Here is a 24,335-nt window from a genome sequence, read left to right on the forward strand (position 1 = left end):
AGAAGTGTTGAATAGTGAATGACAGCAGGCTAGTCACCAAAACACAGCAATCTAGAGGCTGGAAATTAGTAAACGCAGCAGTGTACCATCGGAGGCTGGAAACTATGCACAATTTGCTATAAACATCAGGCTGAAACAATGTCTGATGTGGCTGGCGATGACTGGATTATCAGATCGTAGCAATAGTCTCGAGGGTTGGACAACCACGTGGGAGGAGACTGATGGCTGAAATCTGCACGTGGAGTGAGAAACCTGCACAGACGGAATAAGGTTGAATGGGAGCTGCCTGTCTATTTATAGATATGGAAGGGCGCCCCAAAAAATAGGGTTTTCACTAAACTCTCTCGAACCGCTCCCCGTTTTAGGGTTTCCACTGAACTCTCTCGAATCACTCCTCGTTTTAGGGTTTTAGGTTAATCAGCAAGCAATGTATGTTTTAGCTCAACACCCCCTCTCAGGCCCAAAACGGAGCCGAAAGGTTAGGCTAACCACTGTGATGTTTATGGACCCCAAGGCGTCCCATCCCAAAGCAGCCAGGGCATCAGACAAAGGGTGCACGTCGACTATCCATTGGCCTACCAAGACTACAAAGGCGATGGTTACCTACCAAGGGAATCCAAGTAGTCACCCCAAAGAGGACAGAGCATTGGACAAAGGGTGCACGTTGGCTGCCCAGTAGCCTACCAAGCCCTACAAAGGCGGATGGAACTACATTGAACTTTTCCTCTTTTTTTTTGTGAATAAGTGAGGTAAATTTTATGGGATACGGCCGATTGAGTAATAGTGACCTAAAAGACAGGAGTAGAAAGGGTACACCCAACACATCACAAAACAATACAAGCTTACCCATCCACTCAAGATGTCAATGACAAGGGAACATAGGTGATGAGGTATCCATGTGATAAAGGAGGATGGTGGTGTGGTAACAACAGTCGCTAGTGAAAACAGCTTAGGATCCGCTCAAGTGGTGCTCTACACAATGGGATGCAAATTATGCTACATGCAGTGCCCCTCGTGGAGAAATTATTCACTTGTCTAAGCGCCCTAGTACAAAGATGATGAAATCATGCAATGCAAAGAGTAAGGTATAATAGGGGGGAGAAGCCGATGTCGAAGACAAAGTGCTGAAGCCTGTAGAATACCAAGGAGGATAAAAATCCCCCTCTCAACCTAGATATAGATGCCGAAGAAGAAGGAGCCTGATGTCAGTCTTTGTATGCTACCGAGAACCATAAGGAATGAAAGAAGAGGAAGGGGATGAAGTGGATAAAGCACCCCGCCAGAAGAGCAAGGTAGAAGTCACCGCCAAGATAGCATTGAGAGAGATGCTGCACAATCCGCCTCGGGAGGGAAAACCGCCATGCTGGAAGAAGAGCAAGCACTCCTAGGATGATGAAACCATGAAAGGAATGGTACGCATCTCCACGTCTCTAGCCCAAGTAGAACCAAAGTAATCTGCAAGTTCGCCCTACACTGAAAGACAAAACCCTACAAAAGAGATGAGAATCTACAAACATAGAGGTTAGTGGTAAGATGCTCCAAAGCAAAACATAAAAGAAAGAAAATCTAACTCAAAAGAAATGCAATGAATGTGTATATGTGTCAATAAATACAGCAAAAGACAAAAGAATGAAAAAGCGAAGGACAATGAAACCTATGGGCCCGACTCTAAGAGTGTGAAAAATGAATGCTAGATTGACCTAGGGTATCCGAGAGGACCTAGAGACATGCTAGTCTAAGAAAGTGGCCACCACCGCGTACGTCCAATAGCAGGGCGCTGCCAAGGGAACGCTTGACGAGGTGGGGAGAAAGGTAAGATAGATGCATGAAGTGCAACGCGTTCAAAACCTACAGACCAATCAGCCAATCCCTTAGGGATAGTGAAAGAGATGGACTGCTGAGGCTGTACTCGAGCCACATGTCCAGTAGCAACAACGGGTGCTGAAGGAGCAGATGAAGCAAGAGCAAAAGGTGTAGCCCCACTGGACTGTCCAATGGCCTGCTAAGGCTTTTTAGGTGGAAGACCTTGGGCCTTGGAGCGACACTCCTCGTCCACATGGCTTGCTCTCTGGCAGTGTGTGCAAAACCGGTTTTTCTTAGGGAGTTGTTGCCAAATAGGTCTAGATTCTGTGGTTCCATCTAAGGAAGAGGAGTCACCCTTGGATTGGTTTGCCTTCGCATCTGGCGAGTTCTTGCCACTGGTGGTTTTTCCTCCTCAAGAAAAGGCAACCAACCCCCTCTGCTCTGAATAAGGCTGGGATGAGGATTTCTTGTGGACTTGATCATGCAACCTTGCGTAACGCAAAAACTGGCACTCCAACTCGTAGAAGGTTAGCAATCTAGATTGGTAGATGATGTGTTGAATAAAATTGAAGTACTTTTCGGACAACTTATTCAAGAAGAATGTAACCTGATCATCATCTGACTTTGGAGAGCTAGTAGTGGCGAACTCAACAAGTAACCGCCTATATTCAGCAAGCTTGACTTTCAAATGATCCCCTTCCTTAACAGACAACTCTTGAAGCTCAAAGTCGAGATTGATGCGCCAAGTACGATCACGAGCCGCATAGCGATCGAGAAGGTGACTCCAACACTCTAACGCGAGCGGGAAGTGCTGCAACTGAGAGTGTAACTCAGGAAGCAGTCCCTGCATCAGCTCAACATTGGCTATGGCATTACCGGCTCTCCATTGTGACAAATGTAGTCAGGGTGAGCTAGTCGAGGGTCCGACATAGCCTCTAGACCAATGATGAGGTCCCAAAGACCCTGAGACTCAAGCACTTGTTGCATGAAATTAGACCAAGTGGTGAAATTCGACCCGTTAAAACGTGTCTTGTCCGCGAAGGCATTCTTGCCGTTGCAACAGGAGTGGTAGTGCTCGGAGATGGATAGTGTGAAAAAGTGTAGTAGGTGTAGGATGGGGGAGTGGAGTAAACTTGCGAATGGATCCCAGAGTTCCCACCAAGCATGCGATAGTGTGCAAGATGGATCCATAGGCAGGAATGGGCTAACTAGGCATGGGCATGGTAGCCACATGAGGAACCCAAGGTGGTGAAATGGAGACACAAGGAGCAGAAAATGGGAATCCCTGCATAGGTCTAACCCAAGGAGAGGGTGAAGACACACCATAAGCTGAGGATGGAAACCCCTGCGTATGAGTGGTCATGTGAGATGTGAAGCTGGGAATAGTGAGGGGAATGCACATCATAGTCGACCCAGGAGTTATGGGTGTGCTCATTTGCTAAAAGGTGAGAGGCACTGTGTTAAAGGGTGGCATTCCCCCTGACGAAGTACCAGGGTACAAAGAGGTAGAGAGTGGGGTGGAAAAGGAAAAGTTGTTAGGAGCGGAGATGGAAGATCCAACCCCTAGGGTGTGTAATGCAGATGTGGAGTGTAATCCAAGGTTTTGGAAAGATGATGAGAGCTGATCAAGGGGTGATATAGAAGAGGGTGGGATGGGAGGGAAGTGAGAAGTGTGTGTGATATGCTCAGATGAAACAGAAGCTATAGATATACCTGAATTTCGTCTTGCTTCGTGATCCCCCTCTATTGAAGTTTACATACACAAAGCCATCCAGATCCTGTACCTCAAAAGAAGAAACAGCGAGGGTTTTGATTCATGCAACATAAAAGAATTGTACAAACCTGACATTGGACCTGGCTAAGATGATAAAGATGGATCGCCAGACGTTCCGAATGCCATATGTCCTCCATGATCGGAGAGGTGGCCAGCCTCACCAACCAGTCCGAATGTGGTAGCAAAACTAGTAAGAGAGGTGTAAACATCACCGTACTTGTTGCGATAGTACTCCTCAAAGTCCTCCTCTGTCATGTTAGTGAAATCTAGTGAAGGTAGAGCGTCGTCTTCCTCACCGAGTCCATAATGCCGTCTCAAGGCCTTCAATGATGGAGAAGCCTAATAAGACATCATAGAAATTGGAGAAGGTGTCTGGGACATTGTGATTCGTTTACGAGTCGTATTGTGAGCCTTGCACAAAGACTAGCTCTCCATAATATCCACACGATACTCTTTACAAGAGCACCAGCTCTGATACCATGTGAAGAAAACTGCTAGGGTTTGCACTAAGGAGACACAGAGTGTACGACCACGACAAAAACACAAAGAGACAGACGCAAACACAAAGGGCAAAACAAAAACCCAAAATGCAAAACTCAAAAACTCAAACCCTGAACGCAAAACTCAAAACTCAAACACAAACAGAAGAAGGGAGAGAAAGAACACAACTCTAAAGTGAATGAATGTTGTAAATGAATGTAAGAGTGTACAGTATGCTCAAGGGCAAAGCAATGTCGGAGTGTGAGGTCCACCGGAGACGGATCCCAAGTCTGTGACCACCAATCGGAGTATAGGAGTGTTAAATAGTGAATGGCAGCACGTTGGTCACCAAAACGCAATAGTCTGGAGGATAGGCAACAACTCAAGCAAAATTTTGCAATCAATCTCAATGCCCATGTCAAGGTGTCAAATGAATCCATGACAAATGTTGATTACAAAAGTTCAAACACCTTTTTTAGGGTAGGGATTGTTCAGAAGTTTAAATGTTTCATAGGTTTCTGAAACGCCAAGATATGAAATGAGTTTCATGAAACGGGTTTCTTGGAACCTATGGATGTGACAAGTAGACTCCTTGGCTTTATCTTGCTTGGTCTTCTCATCCTCCTTCTTCTTCTTCTTGTTTTTTCTCTTCTATTGAAAAGATTGACCTGTCAATGCCTCCAACTTGGGAGCGTTCTTTGTGTTATTTCTCTTGATCGAAGACCATCAGAACCAGCTCCCTCTTAAGGATTATTGTCCACCCTGAAGCAATTAAGGTGGAATAAAATGCACTAAATCAGGGCACTAACTGTGAAAGAAGAGTTATCGCCATCTCCTTTGAGGTAACCACCTTCCCTGTGTTCTAGACCTACATCTGTAGCAATTGTCGAAGCTTATTGACATACTCCTGCATAGAAGACTTGTTGGGACTCAAAGTCCACATCTGAGTCTCTAGAGACACCCACTTCATAACGATCATCCGATTGTACATTTGATCCAACTCCAGTCATATCTCTTGAGCCATAGTCAAGTGCTCAATATGGGCAATAACAACTGAAGTGCAAGAGAGAAAGAGGAAAGAGCAGATACGAGCATTCAATTTATCCCAATGTATCTACATTTTCATCAAATCGACTTTCTCATTAGCAAAAAGCTTGGAGGCATCATGGGCTATAGCACAGTCTAGAGCCTCGATCACGAGCTTCGCCAAATAATAGCACCCTAGCATTTAATTAAAAGTTAATCGAATGTATTGATATGACTTGCACATGTGAGGCACAAGTTAATTTTTTCACAGTATGGGACCTAGGACCCCGAGATATCAAGTTGTACCAAAGGCAAAAGCTATAATAAGTTATATTTGACATGTACTACATGCTACATGGAGATAGATTTTGGCCTAGACCAACTTACTAGCCACTACTGTTAATCAAATGTGCTAATATAACTTGCACATATGAGATACAAGTTAATTGTTTCATAGTATGGGACCCCAAAGCTTGAGATATCAGTTAATGCCAAAGGTAAAAGTTATAATAAGTTATATTTGACGAGTACTAGGTGGTACCCCGGTGTTAGATTTTGGCCTAAATCAATTTATTGGCCACTAATGTCAATGGTGACATTAGATACTAGGCACTAATTAATTAATAAATACTAGTCTAAGGGCTAATAACTACTCACGGATATGTGAAAGAAAAATCGGCCTAGCCAATTTAATTACTAGCTAGTGGAATTATTTTTTTGGACATTAGAATAATTATTTGAGAAAAGCTTAACCACTAGTCCCTCACGATCCTAGGCCTTGCCATTCTACAAGCCTTTTGAGAGCTTTTTTCACCACATTCCGGAGTCATGGTTGATAGGGAGCACCAAGGATTCACCACATTTCATCAATCAAAAGTATTTGATCAAACCAAGAGACCTCATAAAAGTCATGTGCTATTGACAATGGAGAAACAATTGGTGCATTGCTGATGTGCAAACCAAAGGCATCAGAGGTGGTTATGTCACTTTCAATGGCATTCTCTCTTCTCTATATGGGACTATGAATCTATGCTATCACAAATTTAGAAATGGTTTTGCTACTTAGTTTCGTAACAATAAGTCTATTGAGTTTTCAAAAGAAAGACATTAGACCTGTCGATTGCCAAAATATTCCTGCTCCAACAAAAACAATTCCAACTTGCATCAACTGCCCAATTGGAACCAACCTCTATGATTGATAAATACTTTGCATATCATGCACATATGTATGGCACAGTCATACTTGGCAGTGATTGGCATGTGGTTTTTAGGGCAGGAAAATGGGCAATCAATAGAACAAAGAGCACCTTTTTCTGCATAGCTTCTTATTATTTAAGACTATAAATTATCATCAGTCCATTCAACAAATCTTTGTTGAGATTGTCCAGAAAATCAGACCCACATATGATTCATCCTCCCAAATGTACTTTCAGAGTCATACACATGTGACACATGAACACAAGTAAAAACATTACGGAGGGTTACATGCTTATCACCCTCATGATTATCCATGACATATATTTTTTGCTCCACTATGCATGCCAAATTAAGCAACCTATTACAGTAGATTCATACTTCCATAAGGCTTGCAATCTGGTTTAGGGCACAGCAAATCCAATAAGAATCTGCCCAAAAATTACGCCTTGCAGCCTGAGTGCGGACCAGTGTATACACCAACCTACAAAAAACTATTTGTGTTTATAAACATCTAGTAACTGCTACCTTAGGTCTGCATGTGTATATGCATTGTGAGGGCTATGGAAGGTAGATACAGATTCAACATAGCATTGCACTGTGAGCACAGGCACACCTACCCAAAGCATGTGACACTGTGTGAAACACCACAACTTAGTAGTCAAACTACCTAGCATATCCATAAATTCCTGGATTGCCAAACAAATATCATTATTATGCCACTAAAATATTCAACATGCATGTTGCTATGGACTCTCAAAAGATGTGTCAATTAAAATTCCAAAGCTAGTTCCAACAGAATATCCTACAATGCAAAAATGCAATGTGAACTTTTCACTGCACAGCTAATTCCCCAATTTTGAGCAGCACACGGAGAAAGCATGGTGCCCAGAGAAATTCTTAAGCTTACCAGATAATGAACGAAATATTTCCACTCTTTCTTGCGGAGTTCAGCCCTTTGAATCTGTGCATGACAATAAAAACTTTCAGATAAGTTAACAGAAAGCCCTCATTTCTCATACTACTACCAGAAATTAAATTCTTCAAGAATATGTGTGCATTTCTTCCTGTCAAATCGTTGTACGTAAATGATTTTATAAGGAGTGTTCTACCATCATACTTCATGAGTGCTCTATCATTGTACTTCATAATCTCCAAATATGCATGCAATGCAACTCAACAGAGTGTTGAAGACAACATACATAAAATTATACTGCAAACATGCCAGAATCAAATCTATACAAGCCAGTGAAAATTGTTAATATAATTCAAACATAGCAATTCAATGACAGCCCAAATCCTAGCAAGCAAGAGGTATGAGAAGGTAAACATACTTTCAGCAGTGTTTTAAACACTCCACAACCAGTCATCAGTAATATAAATTTTCAACAATAACAGCGATATGAAGGACTAAAAGTCATAAATGAGGTAGCTCAACACACTTGATTGACAGTATAAGACCTGTACATGATGTGCCAATGCCTCCAAATAAACGTGAAAAATATTGCAAACGGGCATTGCAATAGCACTTCTGAATCCCAGAATCCATTCTGCAGACGAGGTATATATATCTGCTCCAATGGGCCAGTGGACCATTGAGTCCTGCTGCGATAAAAAGAGGTCACACAAACACTGCTGCTTCATGTTGAGCTCACTCGACCTACTCTTTCCTATGTTATGATCACTGCATCTACAAGCCCAACCACATTGTGAATAGCTGCTAGCTGATCAGCCAAATATACTGATGAACAGCGAAGCAGGTCAGCCAGCATTTAACACTAGTCAGCCAACATAAAATGCACCAATAGGCATCATAAATGTCACAATAAAATCCCTAAAATGCCTAGCCATGCCTAGCATAACTCAGACTCACACAACCTCCCTAGATCGCTAACACCATCTATGAAGAAATGCTCTAAACGCAGAAAACACAAAACCAATCATATGACCAAGGTAACCGCAAAACATTTCACCCTTGAAATGATTCATGCCCGAAACATTGCGTTTCAGCACGAAACATTTCACCCTTGGGTAGGTGCTAAGTGAAACGCCACATGAAACGGCAAAATAAAGCATCCAAAGTATATATATTTAGCAAGTTTTTGATAGAAATTGCTTTTTTCCCTTAGAATGAAACAAATACGTGAAACATTGCATACCGAAGCGTTTCATTAGTGAAACATGTTTCACATTTCATGCCTACTAAAACGCATTTCATAGTTACCATGCATATGATAAAGCACAAACTGATAACACAAAACATAGTTAGGGTTTGGGTAACTCAAAGACAGTAAACACAATGAACAATGAAGTGAATGAGTACCGAATATACAATGCTCATGCAGCAAGCACACTATGCAGTGAATATTAAACCTCGAACTCTCGTATCTCTGGCATCAAGGCAAAGGTTAAGAGTTGGAGAGTGTCATACTTCGAACGGATCCCGAAACGCAACAAGGCCATCTCTGTGTGTCAAACAACAACAAAAATAGACAAAGAGGCTAGCCCTAATGCAAACAAGCAGTGAGGGGAGAGAGAGAGACCAAAAATGCAAGTGCTTGAGAAGAGAAAAAAATTGAGCGACAGCTGGAAATAGTAGACAATTGTGCAAGAAATGTAGACGACAGCAGGAAATAGTAGACAATCATGCAAGAAGTGTATGTGATAGCTAGAGAAGAGAGAAACTTAGCAAACGTAGATTTTGGGTGATCACGACTAATGGCGAGGGCTCAAGATGATGGCATCACCAGCAAACACAGTGTGCAAGCAACAACCCAAAGGTGGAGTCGGAAACTGAAATCAGGTGCCAGATGGTAGCAAACAGCAATGGGAAGCTCTGACTGCAACATTCTTTGCGAACGGGGTATGGGCAACAGAGATATGGCTCCTAAAACCTAAAAAAACGAGATTGAGGGAGAGTGGTTGGCTGCATACCTATTTGTAAAAAGTTTAGACCATCCAAAATAGGGTTTTGTATGTGGGACACAATAATTTTCTAGATCGCGTTTATTTTTAAAATAAAAATGTTTCTTTATTAATTAAGCATGTCTCTCCTCTCCAGCCCAAAACCATACTAACATGGAAAGAGGAACGAAAATGGAAACGGGGACAAGGACGGGGGACGGCTAAAAGCAAGGAACGAGGACGGGGAGTGGAGCACGGAAGGGAATGGCATACATAAATAGCATTTGAAAATGTATGCATGTGATGTGGTGTATCCCATGTTATTGTGTGTATGGGTGAATGTATACTACCAAAGAACATACAAAAAAACCACCCCCTAAAAGACACCTATTCCCACAAAAAAAACATGTTAAAAACGTCATCTAACAGGGGACATGACAAGGGGACGGGGTAGGGGACGGAAAGGACAAGGGGACAACTGCCAGGAACAGAGGGACGGTTGTTGGGGACGGGACAAGGGATGTCCCCGTCCCATTTTGGAGTCCCCATTCGGCCCATCCATTCGAGACGGCGTTCTTACCTTCTGAGGCCTCGAGACAGTCGTTCCTTGTTACTATGCCCAAAATTGAGCCTTGAGAAAAAAGCCCTTTGTTTAGTTTTTTTTACCCCAAGGCGTGCCATCCCAAAGCAACCAGGGCAATAAGCAAAGGATGCACATCAGTTGCCCAATGACTTATCAAGACATCAAAGACGATGGTTATTTGGAGCCCAAGTGATGGCATTGGACCAAGGGTGCTCATCAACTACCCAAGGGCCCACAAAGTCCTATAAAGGCAGATGGAATCAACAATGGACTTTTGTTGTTTTTTTATAGTTTCGAAGACTTTTTTTTAGTTTGTCCACAAGTGAGGATTGCAAATCAATGTTTATCCCATTGAGTCACTACGCCCCGAAGTACACGAAATAAGGATGGATAGCCCCACTACCTTCATAAAACAAACAAAACAATCTCACACACTGCTAGGATAAGTGCCTAGGGATTCCGAAGGGTACTTGTGTGTGTGCCTATCATATGGAGAATATATGGAGATACCAACAATAGCACGTGAAAGCAAGCAAGATAAGCAAAGCCAACATACAAGCATAGGAAAAAAAAACTGTCCTTGGAGATTGCTAGGTACTATGCCACAAGTATAGTGGATCCAGAGTCAACCACTCCAAGGGTGATTGAAAAGGAATAAATACGCATAGCTGCAATGTCTAGGGTAATGCAAAGGAGGATGCAATATTGCATACTCATGCAAAATGGGATGCAACACTGCCATTGGACAAGGCCCTTGCAAGAAAATTGTTCACTTGCCCAATAGCCCTTTTATAATCATGTCATCTTGACAGTGCAAATAAACATATAATACAAAATGCTTGAAATAAAATCTAAAAGCATCATCATTGTCACTCTCTAGGATCACATTTATTTTCAAAATAAAAATGTTTCTTTATTAATTAAGTGAGCTTTGGGACTATTTTAGTCAAGCTAATGCAATTTTATCTCAACACCAACCATCCACCATGTGTATATTGCATCCATTGTAAACAACATAAAGATGCAATTCCTAGCAAGGCTTCAAGACATGCAAAGGAGCCCTTGAAGCTTGTTTCTATAGATCATGTGGACTGATGATGACAAAGTTTCTCAAGGAGAGTCTTTACTTTATGTTGATTGTGGATTATTATAGCAAAAATGACATGGGCATATTTTATGGCACTAAAATCAAAAGCTTTGTCACACTTTAGGGATTGGCTCATTTTTAAGAAAAATGCTTAGGCAAAAGCTTAAGACAGTGAGATTCAACAAAGATGGAGAGTCTATATCCAATGAATTAGCCTGGTTCTGTGCAAATCAAGGGATTCATCGAAAGTCTACTAGAACTTCCTCTAGAGAATGGTATTTTGGAGTGGAAGAACAAGAGCGTAATCAAGATGGCTTAGACTATGATGGAGCATCACCAAACACCTCAATGTCTTTGGGCCAACGCAATGGCCATCACAATCTATATCCTAAATCAATCACCCACATCTAATGTTGCTGGTATGACTCCTTTCGAGCCGTATTTTGAACTAAAGCTAGATATTTCCTATTTCAAGGTGTTTGGATGTAATGCCTACATGTACATTCCAAAGAAGCAAAGAGATAAGTTTAAGCTGGCTTCCAAAAAGTAGGTGTTTGTTGGCTAAACTCTCAATCACAAGAATAAAGGATTTATGATCCCATCTCACAAGATATTTGTACAAGCTGAGATGTGTGGTTCATGGAGTTTCCAACTCTCTAGAGAGGATTGAGGAGCAACCTATTCTTGGAGATCCAAGTGATAGTTGGGAATCTAAGCATGTTCCTATTGAGCTTATGCCTCTTGAGGGTCCACTTCCAAAAGAGGAGATTGCTTCTCCATTATATTCCTCATTGGTGGATGTTCCAGAGGCTTCAACAGAGACAAAGCAATGAGGGGAGTATCGACCTTCTCCTTATTAGGCTCATGAGACACTCCCTGATATAGGGATTAAGGTGCTTTTGTAAAGAACTGCTCGTCTACAAAATACAAATACAATCCTACAACAAACGCACAAACTAATAAAAAAACACAATTAGAATTAGGGTTAAGACAAAGACAAAGAACACAAAAGATGACAAAATCTAATAGTGAATCAATCAGCACAATGCTCAATGCAACAAACACACTATGCAATGTGAAAACTGCCCCCTGAACTCCCGTGTCCCGAGGACCAAGGCAAAGAGTATGAGCAAAAGAGTATGTCATACTCTTAACACATCTCGAAACACGAGTCGTGTAGCAACGCAACTCAGGAAGGCTGAATTAGTGGACTAACAAGAAGCAAACAATGGAATTCCGTCAAAGAAGAGCAAGCGACAGCCCAAGCATCAAAACACAGTAATGGATGATGATGTGGCAACTGTACCGCAAGGCCACACAGCAAAATACAGCAATAGATCGTATCACCATCAGCAGGTGACTGCTCCTAATGATCAAATGCAAGCAGCAAGCTAGATAGACTCCCGCAACAATAAACGCAACCAATCAAGGTGTTGATTTGAGTAGTGAGAACAAGCTAGAGAAGGTGGACAGCTACAAAACACAGTCAATCGACTGATGTGGGCAGGCTCGAAACTATCGCCAAATGTTGGAGATGGTTGGTTGGGGAGCAACTCCGCCTAAGATATCCTCCATGAATGGGATATGGACAACAATAAGAATGCGCCTACAAGCTGCAAAAACAAGATTGAGGCTAAGTAGTGGGCAGCCTATCTATTTATAGATGGATGATTTCTCCCTAATTAGGGTTTGGCTTATAGGACACATACTCTCTCTAGAATCGCGTTTCTTTTCAATGAATGTTTGGTAAATTTGAGTTTTGGGGCTGTAATTAAGAGCTAATTAAGTAATGATACATTTTTTGCTCAACTTCTCAAGGAGCGGTAGTCACAAGATAGCCCATGGCAATCTCGAAGGACCATGCACATTCCATCGAGCTTGTTTGTGATGACCTGTGCCATGCAAAATACAAAGCTGCAATCTAATCATTGGCGAAAGGCCATGGACTGGGAGTTGGAGTCTATTGAGCATAATGGCACTTGGTATCGCATGCCTCGACTTGCTCATCGCAATGTGATTGGAGTTGAGTGTGTCTTTAAGACCAAGTATCTCAATGATGGCAAACTCAACAAGCACAAGGTATAGTTGGTTGCCAAGCGGTTTGCATAGAGACCAAGTGTTGACTTCCGTGATACTTTTGCACCCATAGCTCGTATGGCCACCATTTGGACAATACTTGCTCTTGCCAACCATAGGCAACAGCCGATTTACTAGTTGGATATCAAGTCTGTGTTCTTGAATGGCAACTTAAAGAGAAAGTTACATGTAGAGCAACCTCCTGGCTTTTCTTCCTTAGATGGTAAGGTATACACATTAAAGAAGGCCCTCTATGGCCTCAAACAAACTCCTCATGCTTGGAATGAGAAGATAGACTCATTCCTTCAAAACAAGTTAGGGTATCAAAGATCTACATCTAATCCACATTTGTATATCCACATGCAAACTAGAGGGCACACAATGTTAGTGCTCTATATGGACGATTTCATCTTCGTAAGTGACCACAAGTACAAATGGTTTGACTTTGGTGTTAGGGCTACAGATATTGATCAAAGGAGATTGACTCCATGCTATTGTTTTCTTCTAGGTCTACGTGCGACTTCTTGAAGCAACAAAAAGCAACCTACAATTGCCCTTTCATCTACAAAGGCTGAGTACCAAGCGGCTTGTACTACCACTTGAGACCGTTTGGCTTTGGAGGTTGTCAGAGGAGCTTGGTTGTTCACAAATAGGAGCTACTAAATCTCTTCTAATTTCAACACCCATTCTTGCATTCCCGGACTTCTCTAAGGAGTTTATTATATGTGCGGATGCTTGTGGAAGAGAAGTAGGGACTGTTTTATATCAAGATCATGGAGTCATAGCTTACGACAATCAAAAGCTTGATAACAAGGCACGCCAACTACATGTTTATGAGCAAGAGATGTTAGCAATATTGCATGCTATTAAAAAGTGGCATCACTATATCTATGACAGTCATTTCAAAGTCCGAAACGATCACCATGTGCTTATTGTTGTATGTTATTCTACATCTATGGAATAATGAGAGCATGAGAATACACTACCCTCCGTTCTGATGGTTCCAACTTGTGGCTAGATTCGTGGAAATTGTAGGTGGTGGTGGTGGTTGGATAATAGGTTGGGCAAGTATGGTTTGTGATTATAAGTACTCTACCCTAAACACTTGGGCTTCGAACCTCAATTTGCGACCCTGTTGCTTCTATCGCCTCTTCAAATATACTATGAAATTTTCTTTTTACCTTCTCTTGGAAAAGAGGGATAAGATCCACCACAAATCTTTCTTTCTTAAGGAAATTAGAAACATAATCTTTGAGAGAACATTGGCATAGTTTTGAGAGAGCAATGAGAGTTGCATAGCCTTGGTATGGAATCCTATTTTCCATGCTCCTATGAAGCACATAGAGATCCAATATCACTACATTCATGAGAAGCTCAAAGAATAATGTGGTAGATTCGTTTATTATAGCACTTCTTCAAGTCGTTCTTTGTAAGTATTCCAAATCCCTTAGCCTTATGTCACCTCCAAGATCTCCAAATTCTCCAACAACGAATACTACCCACTACAGGCAATTGATGGGGTCCTTGATTTCGCTTCTTAACACTCAAGTTGATTTATGCTTTCCTGTACGCCTATTGGCCAAGTTCATGAGTGAACCCAAGATGGCACATTGGTAGGCTGCTATGAGGATTTTGCAGTTCCTAAGGGGGAACCCCATCTTGGTATTCATTATCCAACAAGTACTTAAGATTCCACTTTGGTTCTTACAAGTTGGACAAATTGGGCTCGTGATGTTGACTACCAGAGGTCAACAAAAAGATATTGTTTTACTTTGGGTTCAAGTGCTATCTCGTGGAGTAGTAAGAAGCATCCACTGTTGCGCTTTCTTCCATAAAGGGGGAGTATAGAGCGGCATCTTCTACCACATGTGAGATTTGGTATGGAGCCCAATGTTTCATGCTAGGTTGAACCACATTGGAATTCAATACCATTTCGTTCAGGAGAAGATCTTGGATGAGACCATTGATGTGATTAGCAAGAGGAAGGATAATCTTGCAAATTTGTTTACGAAGGCACTTCCTCAGCTTCTTCTACGAGAGCACTCTAGATCCCCGAGCCTTATGCCATGTCCAAGATCTGAGAGGGGATGTTAGAGATTATTCATCCCTTGGACTAGCATTTCTCAAGTTACCATTGGTATAATCAATTCTCTCAGAGATCCTCTTAGATGGCATTATTTCATTATTCATGTCAATCAGTGGGCATTTTCAGCAAACATGGTGTATGGGCGGTTTGTTAGGCATGCAATGATGCCACATGGCAGTTGCACAACTAATCCCCGATTATTTTATTCCTTTGTGTAGTAGTCGACTGGTTTTGATTGGGTTAGCTGGTTTTTTGCTAGGTGCTACAAGAGAGATCCAGCTTGAGGAGATACATCTACAACCCTTGTATATCTACCCTCTTCATTTCAGCATTCATTTACTATAGATTTCTGTATTCTTCTGTCTCCGTTCTCTCCCTTTCTCTCATGTTCATTTTCTTTCACTCTTGTCCATACACTTCCGCATTTGCTACACTCTTAACAAATAAGTGATTACTCGTTGAGTTTGCTACTACTAGCTCAACGAAGTCAAATGACAATCAAGTTACATTCTTTTTGGACAAGCTTTCTAAAAAGTATTTTCACTTTATCCAACACATCATCTCATTGCCCCAATTGCCAACCATCTATGAGTTCGAATATCAATTCTTGCATTATGCGAGGCTACATGATTAAGTCCACAAAAAGTCCTCCCCACATTCTTATTCAAAGAGGGGTTTGGTTTGTTGCTTCTTCATAAGGGAAAATCAAAGGTGGCAACAACTCACAAGATGTGAAGGCAACTCAAAACAAGTTTGACACCTCTTCCTTAGACAAAACCAAAGAAACTAAACCCATATGGTAGCAGCTCCCTAAAAAGAATAGGTTTTGCACACATTGCCAGAGATCAAGCCATAAGGACGAGAAGTATCCTACCAAGACCTAGAGTCTCTCACCTAAGAAACCACAACAAACCATTGCAATCGCTTCCACTCTTGCCAAACAATCCAATGGGGCTACGCCTCCTACTGCTGCCCCATCTACTAAGTCTAGTATAGTTGCCACTAGACATGTGGGCACAAGGACAGCCTTAGCAACCCATATCTTCCATATCCCTGAAGGATTAGTTAATTGGTCTACTGGCTTCTCGCCCATAGCACTCTTTGCATCTATTCTAAGGTCTCCCCTTGCACCTCCATCTAGGACCTCTCCTCCACCTCATCATGCATTTCATTGGCAAAGACTCTTTGATGGTAGAACGCAATGGCAACAACATCCTTAGACTAGCATCTCTCTAGGTACCTTAGGATACTCTAGGCTAGCATCCTCTAGACCTCTCCATTCCTTAGGCTTATGCATCAAGCCCATAGGTTACTTTGTCCTTAGGTTTCCCTTCTTTTGTCTTCCACTACATTCACTCATACACACATACTCATTGCACAACTTTTTTCATTTAGCTTTACTTTTTGTTTTGTTTTGCTTTGACGCATCTCACTATGATTTCTGTTTTGCAAGTTTTGATCTCTTTTGGAGGGTTTTGTATTTCGCTTACTACAAGACTAACATGCAGATTTGCCTCAGTCCTTCCTATCAAGACATGGGATGCATACCATTCCTTTTGTGGTTTCATCTTCCTAGGAGATTTACTCTTCTACCAACATGGAGGCTTCCCCTTCTAAGACAGATCATGCAGCATCTCTCTTTATGCTATCATGGCAGTAACTTCTACCTTGCTCTTCTAGTCGGGGTGCTTCATGTGAAAAGTGTGAATCTAGAGCATGGCAGGAGCTATGGAGGATGGAAGATGAAGACTCATGTTAACATAGACAAAGTGAGACCAACTGTTACACAATTGAATTAGATTCCAAGATGGAAGCTTGGACTTATAAAGACAATCTTGTGTAATGGACTGACACTGACAAAGACACTAAGTGAAAGTACAAAGCATCATAATATTGTATTCATTCCATATGAAAGTGATAGTCAAGTACAATGCTTGAAATTTTACATCTTTGGTAAGGGTTTTTATAGAGCAAACCAATAAGGGAAAAATATATGAAAGATACAATGAAAATTCTTTTAGAACAATCTGGCAAAGTAGTTGATGGTAGTGGAAGCATCTTCTCCTTCTTCATTCATGAATTGGTTCTAGTGATGATCATTCTGCATCTGCTATGCTCTTTTCTTGTGGAAAAATGCACTAGCTATACGGCTAGTCTTACCACAATAATGACATATCATCCGACTTTTATTGCCAATGTTGAATCCTCGACCTCTTCCTTTGGGTCCAGTAGCTCCTTTGGTGTATAAGAGATTTTCCCTAGATGATGAGATACCATCTTTTGCATTCTTGTTCTTCTATTTGTTCTCTTCATCAAGAAGAGAGTGCTCAATATCTTTAAGTGCGAGACTTGGAACATTACTTAGAGTGGACACAAGATTCTCATATGGATCCTTATTTAAACTTGCAAGCAATACGGCTATTGCTTCATCTTCATCCATATTCTTCTTAAGATTTGCAAGCTTGGTTTTTAGGCTCTTGAACTTGTTAATGTATATGGTCGTGGAAACACTATCTTTTATATCCGGTTTATAAAATTGCATGAGTAATTTTACCTTTGAATTCTTTGCTTGGGTACCAAACATCCTGTTAAGTTCCTCCAAAGCAGTTCTAGCATCTCTAATGCCAGAGATATGATGTAGCACATCATCACTTAGTCCCCAGGCAATGATGCCTAGTGCCTTGTTATTCATCTTCTTCCATTCTTTGGTTTTTGGTGGAGCTATTGCAAGGATCCCGCTTTCTGAATCTTGTTTCCCATCATCTACATCACCTTCATCATCTTCAAAGAGATCCTAGAGGTCTTTCCTCATAAGGTGATACATGGTCTTTTCCTTCCAGGCATGGAAACCTTCTCCATTAAACTTTGCTATTTTCTCAAGCTCTGCCATGTTGATAAGCTTCAATTAACCAGCAAAAGAGTTGTATTTCAATGTGTCAAGAGACACAAGTGCAAGGTAGTGTGAAGACACACTCTGTAGTATCAAGAGATACTATGTCTAGTCTTGAGCTTCAATCTTCTTCCTGCTTGATGGTGATTCTTGATGCTTGTCTTGTCCTTCAACTCAAGTCTCCTCCTTGCTGGTAAATGACTTGAGTTTAGCAGCAGATCTGAGTAACAGTACTTGGCTTGGTCAAATGGATTTGAGAATGGAGTGAAGAGGAAATCTTGAATGTTAATGGCTATGGTGTTTATTAGGATTTGCAAGAACAGGCGACTGATTTTTTTGGCTGTAGCAAATCGTACAAGCTATCATTTGGAACAAAGATTGTTGGGGAGGTAGCCTATGAGGTAGGCTTCAAAAGCCCTATACCAGCAGGATAGATTGCGCCGCATGGAGGAAGATCTAATCGTACTTACAAGGATTGGCGCAGTTCAAGGCAGTGACCATGAAATCTGGAAATGCTGGAGCATAGAGTGCTCAATGTCATGAGCTGTTGTGGCAAGAAGTTGCGCCTAAAGCTGAGGGAAAGATCCCCAGAAGAAATCGTATGGAGATATTGCTTTGTTTGGGAGATCCAAGGCCTCCAAGTCAAGTAGATGCTGCTATCCACAGACACAGTTATAGCAGCGACTCTAAAAAGAGGCAATGTTGAAGCTATAGTTGCCCAATGTCAATGATTGAGGTGCCAAGGAGGAGCTCTGGAAACAGGGAAACACTTCTCTAAAAGGAAGTTCAAAGAAATTGTTAGCAGATTAGTCAGCTCATAGTTGAGTCTGTACTTGTGATACAATAGGCTGGGCACAGAGACATTTTAGGCATTTAATTTGCCATTGTTTATTGAGGTTTAAATGCTAGCCGACCTGTCATATTTTAGGCATTTATTTTGGCCTATTTATTGTGAGCCTCCCTCCTCCACATTCATTCATCACTTGACAATTTCTGGGAAGAGGGAGCAAGTGCCAGTGCCTCCACAGCAGTGACTCACATTGTACTGTCTCATGTCTTGGTATATAGATTCCATTTCTCGAGCATACATCTGAGTTCTCATCTCTATTGTGTTATCTCTTTCATAATACGACCTTTAAGCGAACTACCGGCCACACCCCATTAAGTTAGTTTATGGCGAGGAGTGCATACTACCCCTAGAGATAAGTTACCAACTATACGATTTACATTAACCATTCTTTGGGAAACAAAGATGCACTGTTTGAGCACTTTGCAACTTTAGCACACCTCGATGAGCTCAAATTACAGAGTTTGTTACATCAGGAGGTAGCTACGCGTTGGATCAAGCAACTTCATGATTTAAAAGTAAAAAAGTATACCTTTAAGAAAGGGCAATTAGTTTTATGCTATTATTCCTTATGTTTCTTATGGGAAACTAGAGCCTGCCACTGCTGCACCACTTCTGACAAAAATTTTGGCCTGTGGAGAGAGATATAAAAGCTTCAAGCTGACAGGGTACGGTTGACTATGGCTGCTATGGAAGCTTCACTGAAGGTAGAGATGCAAATGAAGTTGGAGATGGGATCCAACACTCAAACTGAGCTGAGAAGAGATGGAGAGGAGCTAAGCCACGCTCGACTGGACTCTGATACCATATGAAAAGGACAGATCTAGAGCATGGCAGCAACCATGGAGGATGGAAGATGAAGACAAGACTCATGTTGACATAGACAAAGAGAGACCAACTGTTACACAAGTGAATTAGGTTCCAAGATGGAAGCTTAGACTCATAAAGACAATCTTGTGTAATGGACTGACACTGACAAAGACACTAAGTAAAAATACAAAGCATCATTATATTGCATTCATTACATATGAAAGTGATAGTCAAGTCCAATGCTTTATAGTAGCTGGGTAGGTAGCATTCTGCACCACTGTGCTTATGGGATTCAGGACATCTCTTCCTAGAGCATGCATCATTTGTCATTTTCCAACACTTCATCCTCATCTTAGATTTGCTCTTCTATCAACATCGCAGCTTCCTCTCCTAAGGCGAATTGCAACTTCCTCTTCTAAGGCGAATTTTACAATATCTCTTGATGCTATCATGGCAATGACTTCTACCTTGCTCTTCTAGTCAAGGTGCTTCATCTTCATCTTTATCTATCATCGTGTTTCTTAGCACCACACAAAGACCAACGTCATACTCTTCTTCCTCCTTCACCTTCGACATCCAAGTTTAAGAGGGAGTTCCTACCCTTTCTTAGTATTCTACAAGATTCAACGCTTGTCTTTGATATCGGCCTTCCTTCCCTATTGTACCTTTCCTTTGCATTGATCATCATCATCTTGTAAGAGAACACTTGGGCAACTAAACAATTTCCCCACAAGGGACACTGTCCAAGTGGCACTTGTATGTGCATTCTCATCATGTAGCACACTTCTCTATGCATCTCCTTGTCCAAAGCATCCCTACTTGGCATGAAAATGGACTTGTGCTTTTCTCCAGTCCCTTTCTGGTCCAAGTTTTAGACCTACGAGAGGGATGTTGAGCTAAAAATACATTACAAACTAATTAGCTATTTAAAATAGTCCCAAAATACATCAATTTCCAAAAGTTTCATTAAACATTACGTAATCATAGAGAATTTGTACTCCATAAGCAAAACCCTAATTTGGGAGGATCCTTCTACGTATACAAATAGACAACTGCCGAACATTCAGCCCATCTCTTTGTGCAAGTTTCTTATTCTACCATGCAGATTTCAGCCATCATCAACATACTATCTATTGTCCAACCATCGCCGACTGTAGTCCCCCGTCACCATCCCAACCTGTTTTCAACCATCGCCCTACTATCTAGAGGTCTCCACCTACTGCAATCATAACACCTAATCAACCTGATTTTCAAAATTTGCAGCCACGCAACAAGTTGCTATCATCTCTCCTACCAAGTGATTATTGCAATACCTATGTTTTTGCAATCCAACAAGCCGTCTACATCGGCATACACCTCTCCTACTATTGCTTGCCAATTCTCTACCTTGGATGATCAGTTTTCAGCCCTTCTCTGGTAGTACACTATTGTGTTTATCAGACTTCAACCTCTAGACTAGTATGTTGTGGTGACCAGCCTGCCACCCTTCATTATTCAGCATTCTTTCAACTCCAACTAGTAGTTAATATGCCCAAAATCTATCTTCAGTGAACGTCACCCTCTAACATCATTCACTTCTCTATCCTTGAGCATTCTATACACTCTTTCGTTCATATATAGCATTGACTCATTCACTCCAAAGTTCTCTTCTCTCTCTATTTGTGTTTGTGTTTTTGCATTTTGAGTTTAATTTTATTCAAGGTTTGTGTTTATTGCATTACTATTTGAGTTATTGTGTTTTAGTCGTGGTCGTACATTTTGTGTTTTTCCAACGCAAAACCCAGTATAACTTCATAGCGGCTCCCACCTTAATCATCCTCTACTGCTAGGAGTTGATGATTGCTATCTAGGAGCTTCCATCTTCATCAAATCAATCTCCAAGAACATAGACATCATATGTTGAAATCTTACCAAATTTGACTTGGAAATGCACATCTTCGCAATTGAACTCGTGTCCATGCACCACTTGGTGTTAGCCTCCATATGAAGTCTCGCCAAGGAATAAAAGGAAGCACATAATATTCATTGGCTATAATTGCGTAAAGAGGAAGAGTTGACCTTTGATGAGGGGAACAAGATTGGCCAACCAACCAATTGGACTCAATCCAATTGGCAACTCATCCAATCTTTTGCCACATGCAATTCCTCTATTTTTTTTTTGTTAGAACATGCAACTCCCCTTACTTGCCACATTACTACTAACTCACCGACCAACCAAACAGCTCATTCTCTCCTGTCCCAATTGCCCTGAGTGGGCACATAGTGTATTGCATATCCTCTCATAGCTCAAAGGCACTAAGATACCAAGATGAGCATAGCCAAGAGTGTACAACAATGTGAACAGATGTGCAAAACATGTGTGTGTCAAGAGGCATGCTTCACATATGCAATGAGTCATCCAATCAAGTATCGTGAATATGCAAGTATGATGTTCTGAATATGTTGCCACATTGTATTGCTTGATGTCCAAGATCAGCTGATGGTTCATAATTCTACTACTCCTTGGAAAGGTCAATTTGATTGGAACTCACTATAATGCTTTCTCAATTCGCAAAAACATAGTCAACAGCATGCCTACACATTTACCAAAAATCACATGCCCCATCAGAAATTCTTCTTTGGATGCTTTACAGAATTAGGCATCTATGCCATAGTAAAGCAACATGCTAACTCAATAGAACCAAGTGGTGAATCTATAGCCAGTGTTCATGAAAAACCAAGGTTTAATTTAGATCATATTTAATTATATAATGGCAAATAAACATAATTAGATTCAGAAATGCCTCCAACTTTATAAGCCGAAGGATTTTGCAAATGTATTTGGCTATTCTGTCGATTACACCACTGCCACAAGATGCTAAGACTGGGGAGTACCTGGTACTGCTTATCGTGGATAATCTTCTGATACGTCGTTACTAGGTTTGGTAATGGATAATCTTCTGATGCTAAGTTCTATTACTGTTTGGTTGTTTATAATCTTCCTATACTTCGTTACTAGGTTTGGTTAAGGATAATCCTCTGATGCTAGGTTTCATTACTCTTTGGTTATGGATGACCTTCTGATACCTGCTTACTACGTGAGAATAGATACAGCAAAAGCCTGAGTAATGGTGGAGAAAGGGACCTTAGCTTCGTAGATGAGAGGACCGTGATAAGCGAGGACTTTCTCTCCTTCCGAGAAGAGACCCGTGTCGCTGTTCTCCTCACTACCATCTCGGGCGGGAGCATCCGCGCGGCCTTCTTCCTTCCCGCCTGTAGACGAGCTTCCCATCTCAGTCTCCCTCTGAGACACACACACACACACACACACACACTCTCTCTCTCTCTCTCTCTCTCTCTCTCTCTTTTCAAATTTTTTTCGATAGAAAGTAGTGTCTTCGGGCTTGATGTCGCGCACAATTCGCGCTTACTCCGGTACAAACCTGACGTGGCAGTCACGTTCCACAACTTCAAATTAAAATGCAGTCTCGCTACAAACCGATGGGCCTTTCCAATGCTAAGGTACACGATAATGAATTTTAAGAGAGATAGAGAGAAAATCATTGGTCTAACTCCATTATATCGGTTGGAACCTTCTTTATGTTTTAATGTCAAGGTGCATCCCTTCTCACCTTACACAATTGCAATCACAAGGTAGCTTTATCTTGACCTTAAATCAAATTATTAAGGTGCATGCATGTGCACATGAGAGAGAGAGAGAGAGGTTACATGTGCACTTAGACCCAACAGCATCAATCTCTCATGATTGAGTGTGGCATTTTGCAACCCCTTATAAATAGAATAGTAATGGTAATGAGACATTTTTACGATTAACTTATGCACCCCCTTCTACCCATGGTATCTACAACCTCAAGTACTAATTGGCAAATGTAATGCTAGCATTGTTGCAAATTCCCATTCTTGCAATGTGAACAATGCCACCATTCCCAATAGCTTCTCACACACTCACTCTGTGTGTGTGTGTAAAGTAAGTGCACATTCCTGAGAACTAAAGTTGTAGCACAAGATAAAGAGATTCATGAAGGAAGTGAGCCCTGAGTGAAAGCCCATGAGCAGAAGCAAGAGCTATGGTAAAAGGAGCAAGAGACACAAGTTGTGGAAACTCCAATAGTCACAATGTGTGACCGGCCTTCCCTTATTCAAATGTCACTAAAAGAATAAAGAATGAAGTAACAGCAATTGACGCTCACCACTTACAATGTATAGGTGTACAGGTACTGTTAGTGTAACTAATATATAGGTAGCTAGGCACTGACGCCTTTATCCCCAACAACATCCCACTTAAAGGCAAATATGTCCCTAGTGAGGAGAGAATGAGAAAAAATGTGACAAAGTACAAAGGTACATAAAGTACAAAAGAATGAGGAAAATACACCATCTCATCATATGCCCATCTTCTTCCTAAAGAAGGCAAAACATTCCGCTGAGAGACTTTTAGTAAACTGATCTATAAGATTCTTGTCAATTGAGATCTTGATAAGCTCAACTGACTTATCCTCTACCACCTTCCTGATGAAGTGATAGGGCACCTCAATGTGCTTTATCTTCGCATGGAAGACCGAATTCTTGGCTAATTGAATAGTGCTCAATCTGAATGCAATGTAGGGATCACATCAGTCACACAAATGTTGTCACTAAACGGCCTAACCATAGGACCTCCTTGCAAGCATTGGCAACTACAATATACTCGACCTCGATGTAGAGAGGGCTGTGCATTTCTACACCCTAGACATCCAAGAAACAACACTTCTAACAAAAGTAAAGACATAGCTAAA

At 41.3% G+C, this 24,335-nt stretch overlaps 1 protein-coding gene across 1 annotated transcript in view; it reads right to left on the minus strand.

Moving 5' to 3' along the window:
* LOC148012050 (protein MRG1-like) overlaps nucleotides 1–22,773 on the minus strand; it is a 77,920-nt gene extending 55,147 nt beyond the window's left edge. Inside the window, exons 1-3 of the mRNA XM_087669823.1 lie at nucleotides 22,685–22,773; nucleotides 7,188–7,241; nucleotides 6,659–6,761 (exon numbers count right to left, since the gene is read on the minus strand). Coding sequence (XP_087525949.1) covers nucleotides 6,659–6,761; nucleotides 7,188–7,241; nucleotides 22,685–22,773 — 246 coding nt within the window. The remainder of the gene's footprint in view (nucleotides 1–6,658; nucleotides 6,762–7,187; nucleotides 7,242–22,684) is intronic.
* Nucleotides 22,774–24,335: the final 1,562 nt, after the last annotated feature.

Source organism: Lygodium microphyllum, chromosome 27, assembly GCF_053477565.2.
Source record: "Lygodium microphyllum isolate KBCC chromosome 27, Lygodium_microphyllum_v1.1.10, whole genome shotgun sequence".
Lineage (NCBI taxonomy): Eukaryota > Viridiplantae > Streptophyta > Polypodiopsida > Schizaeales > Lygodiaceae > Lygodium > Lygodium microphyllum.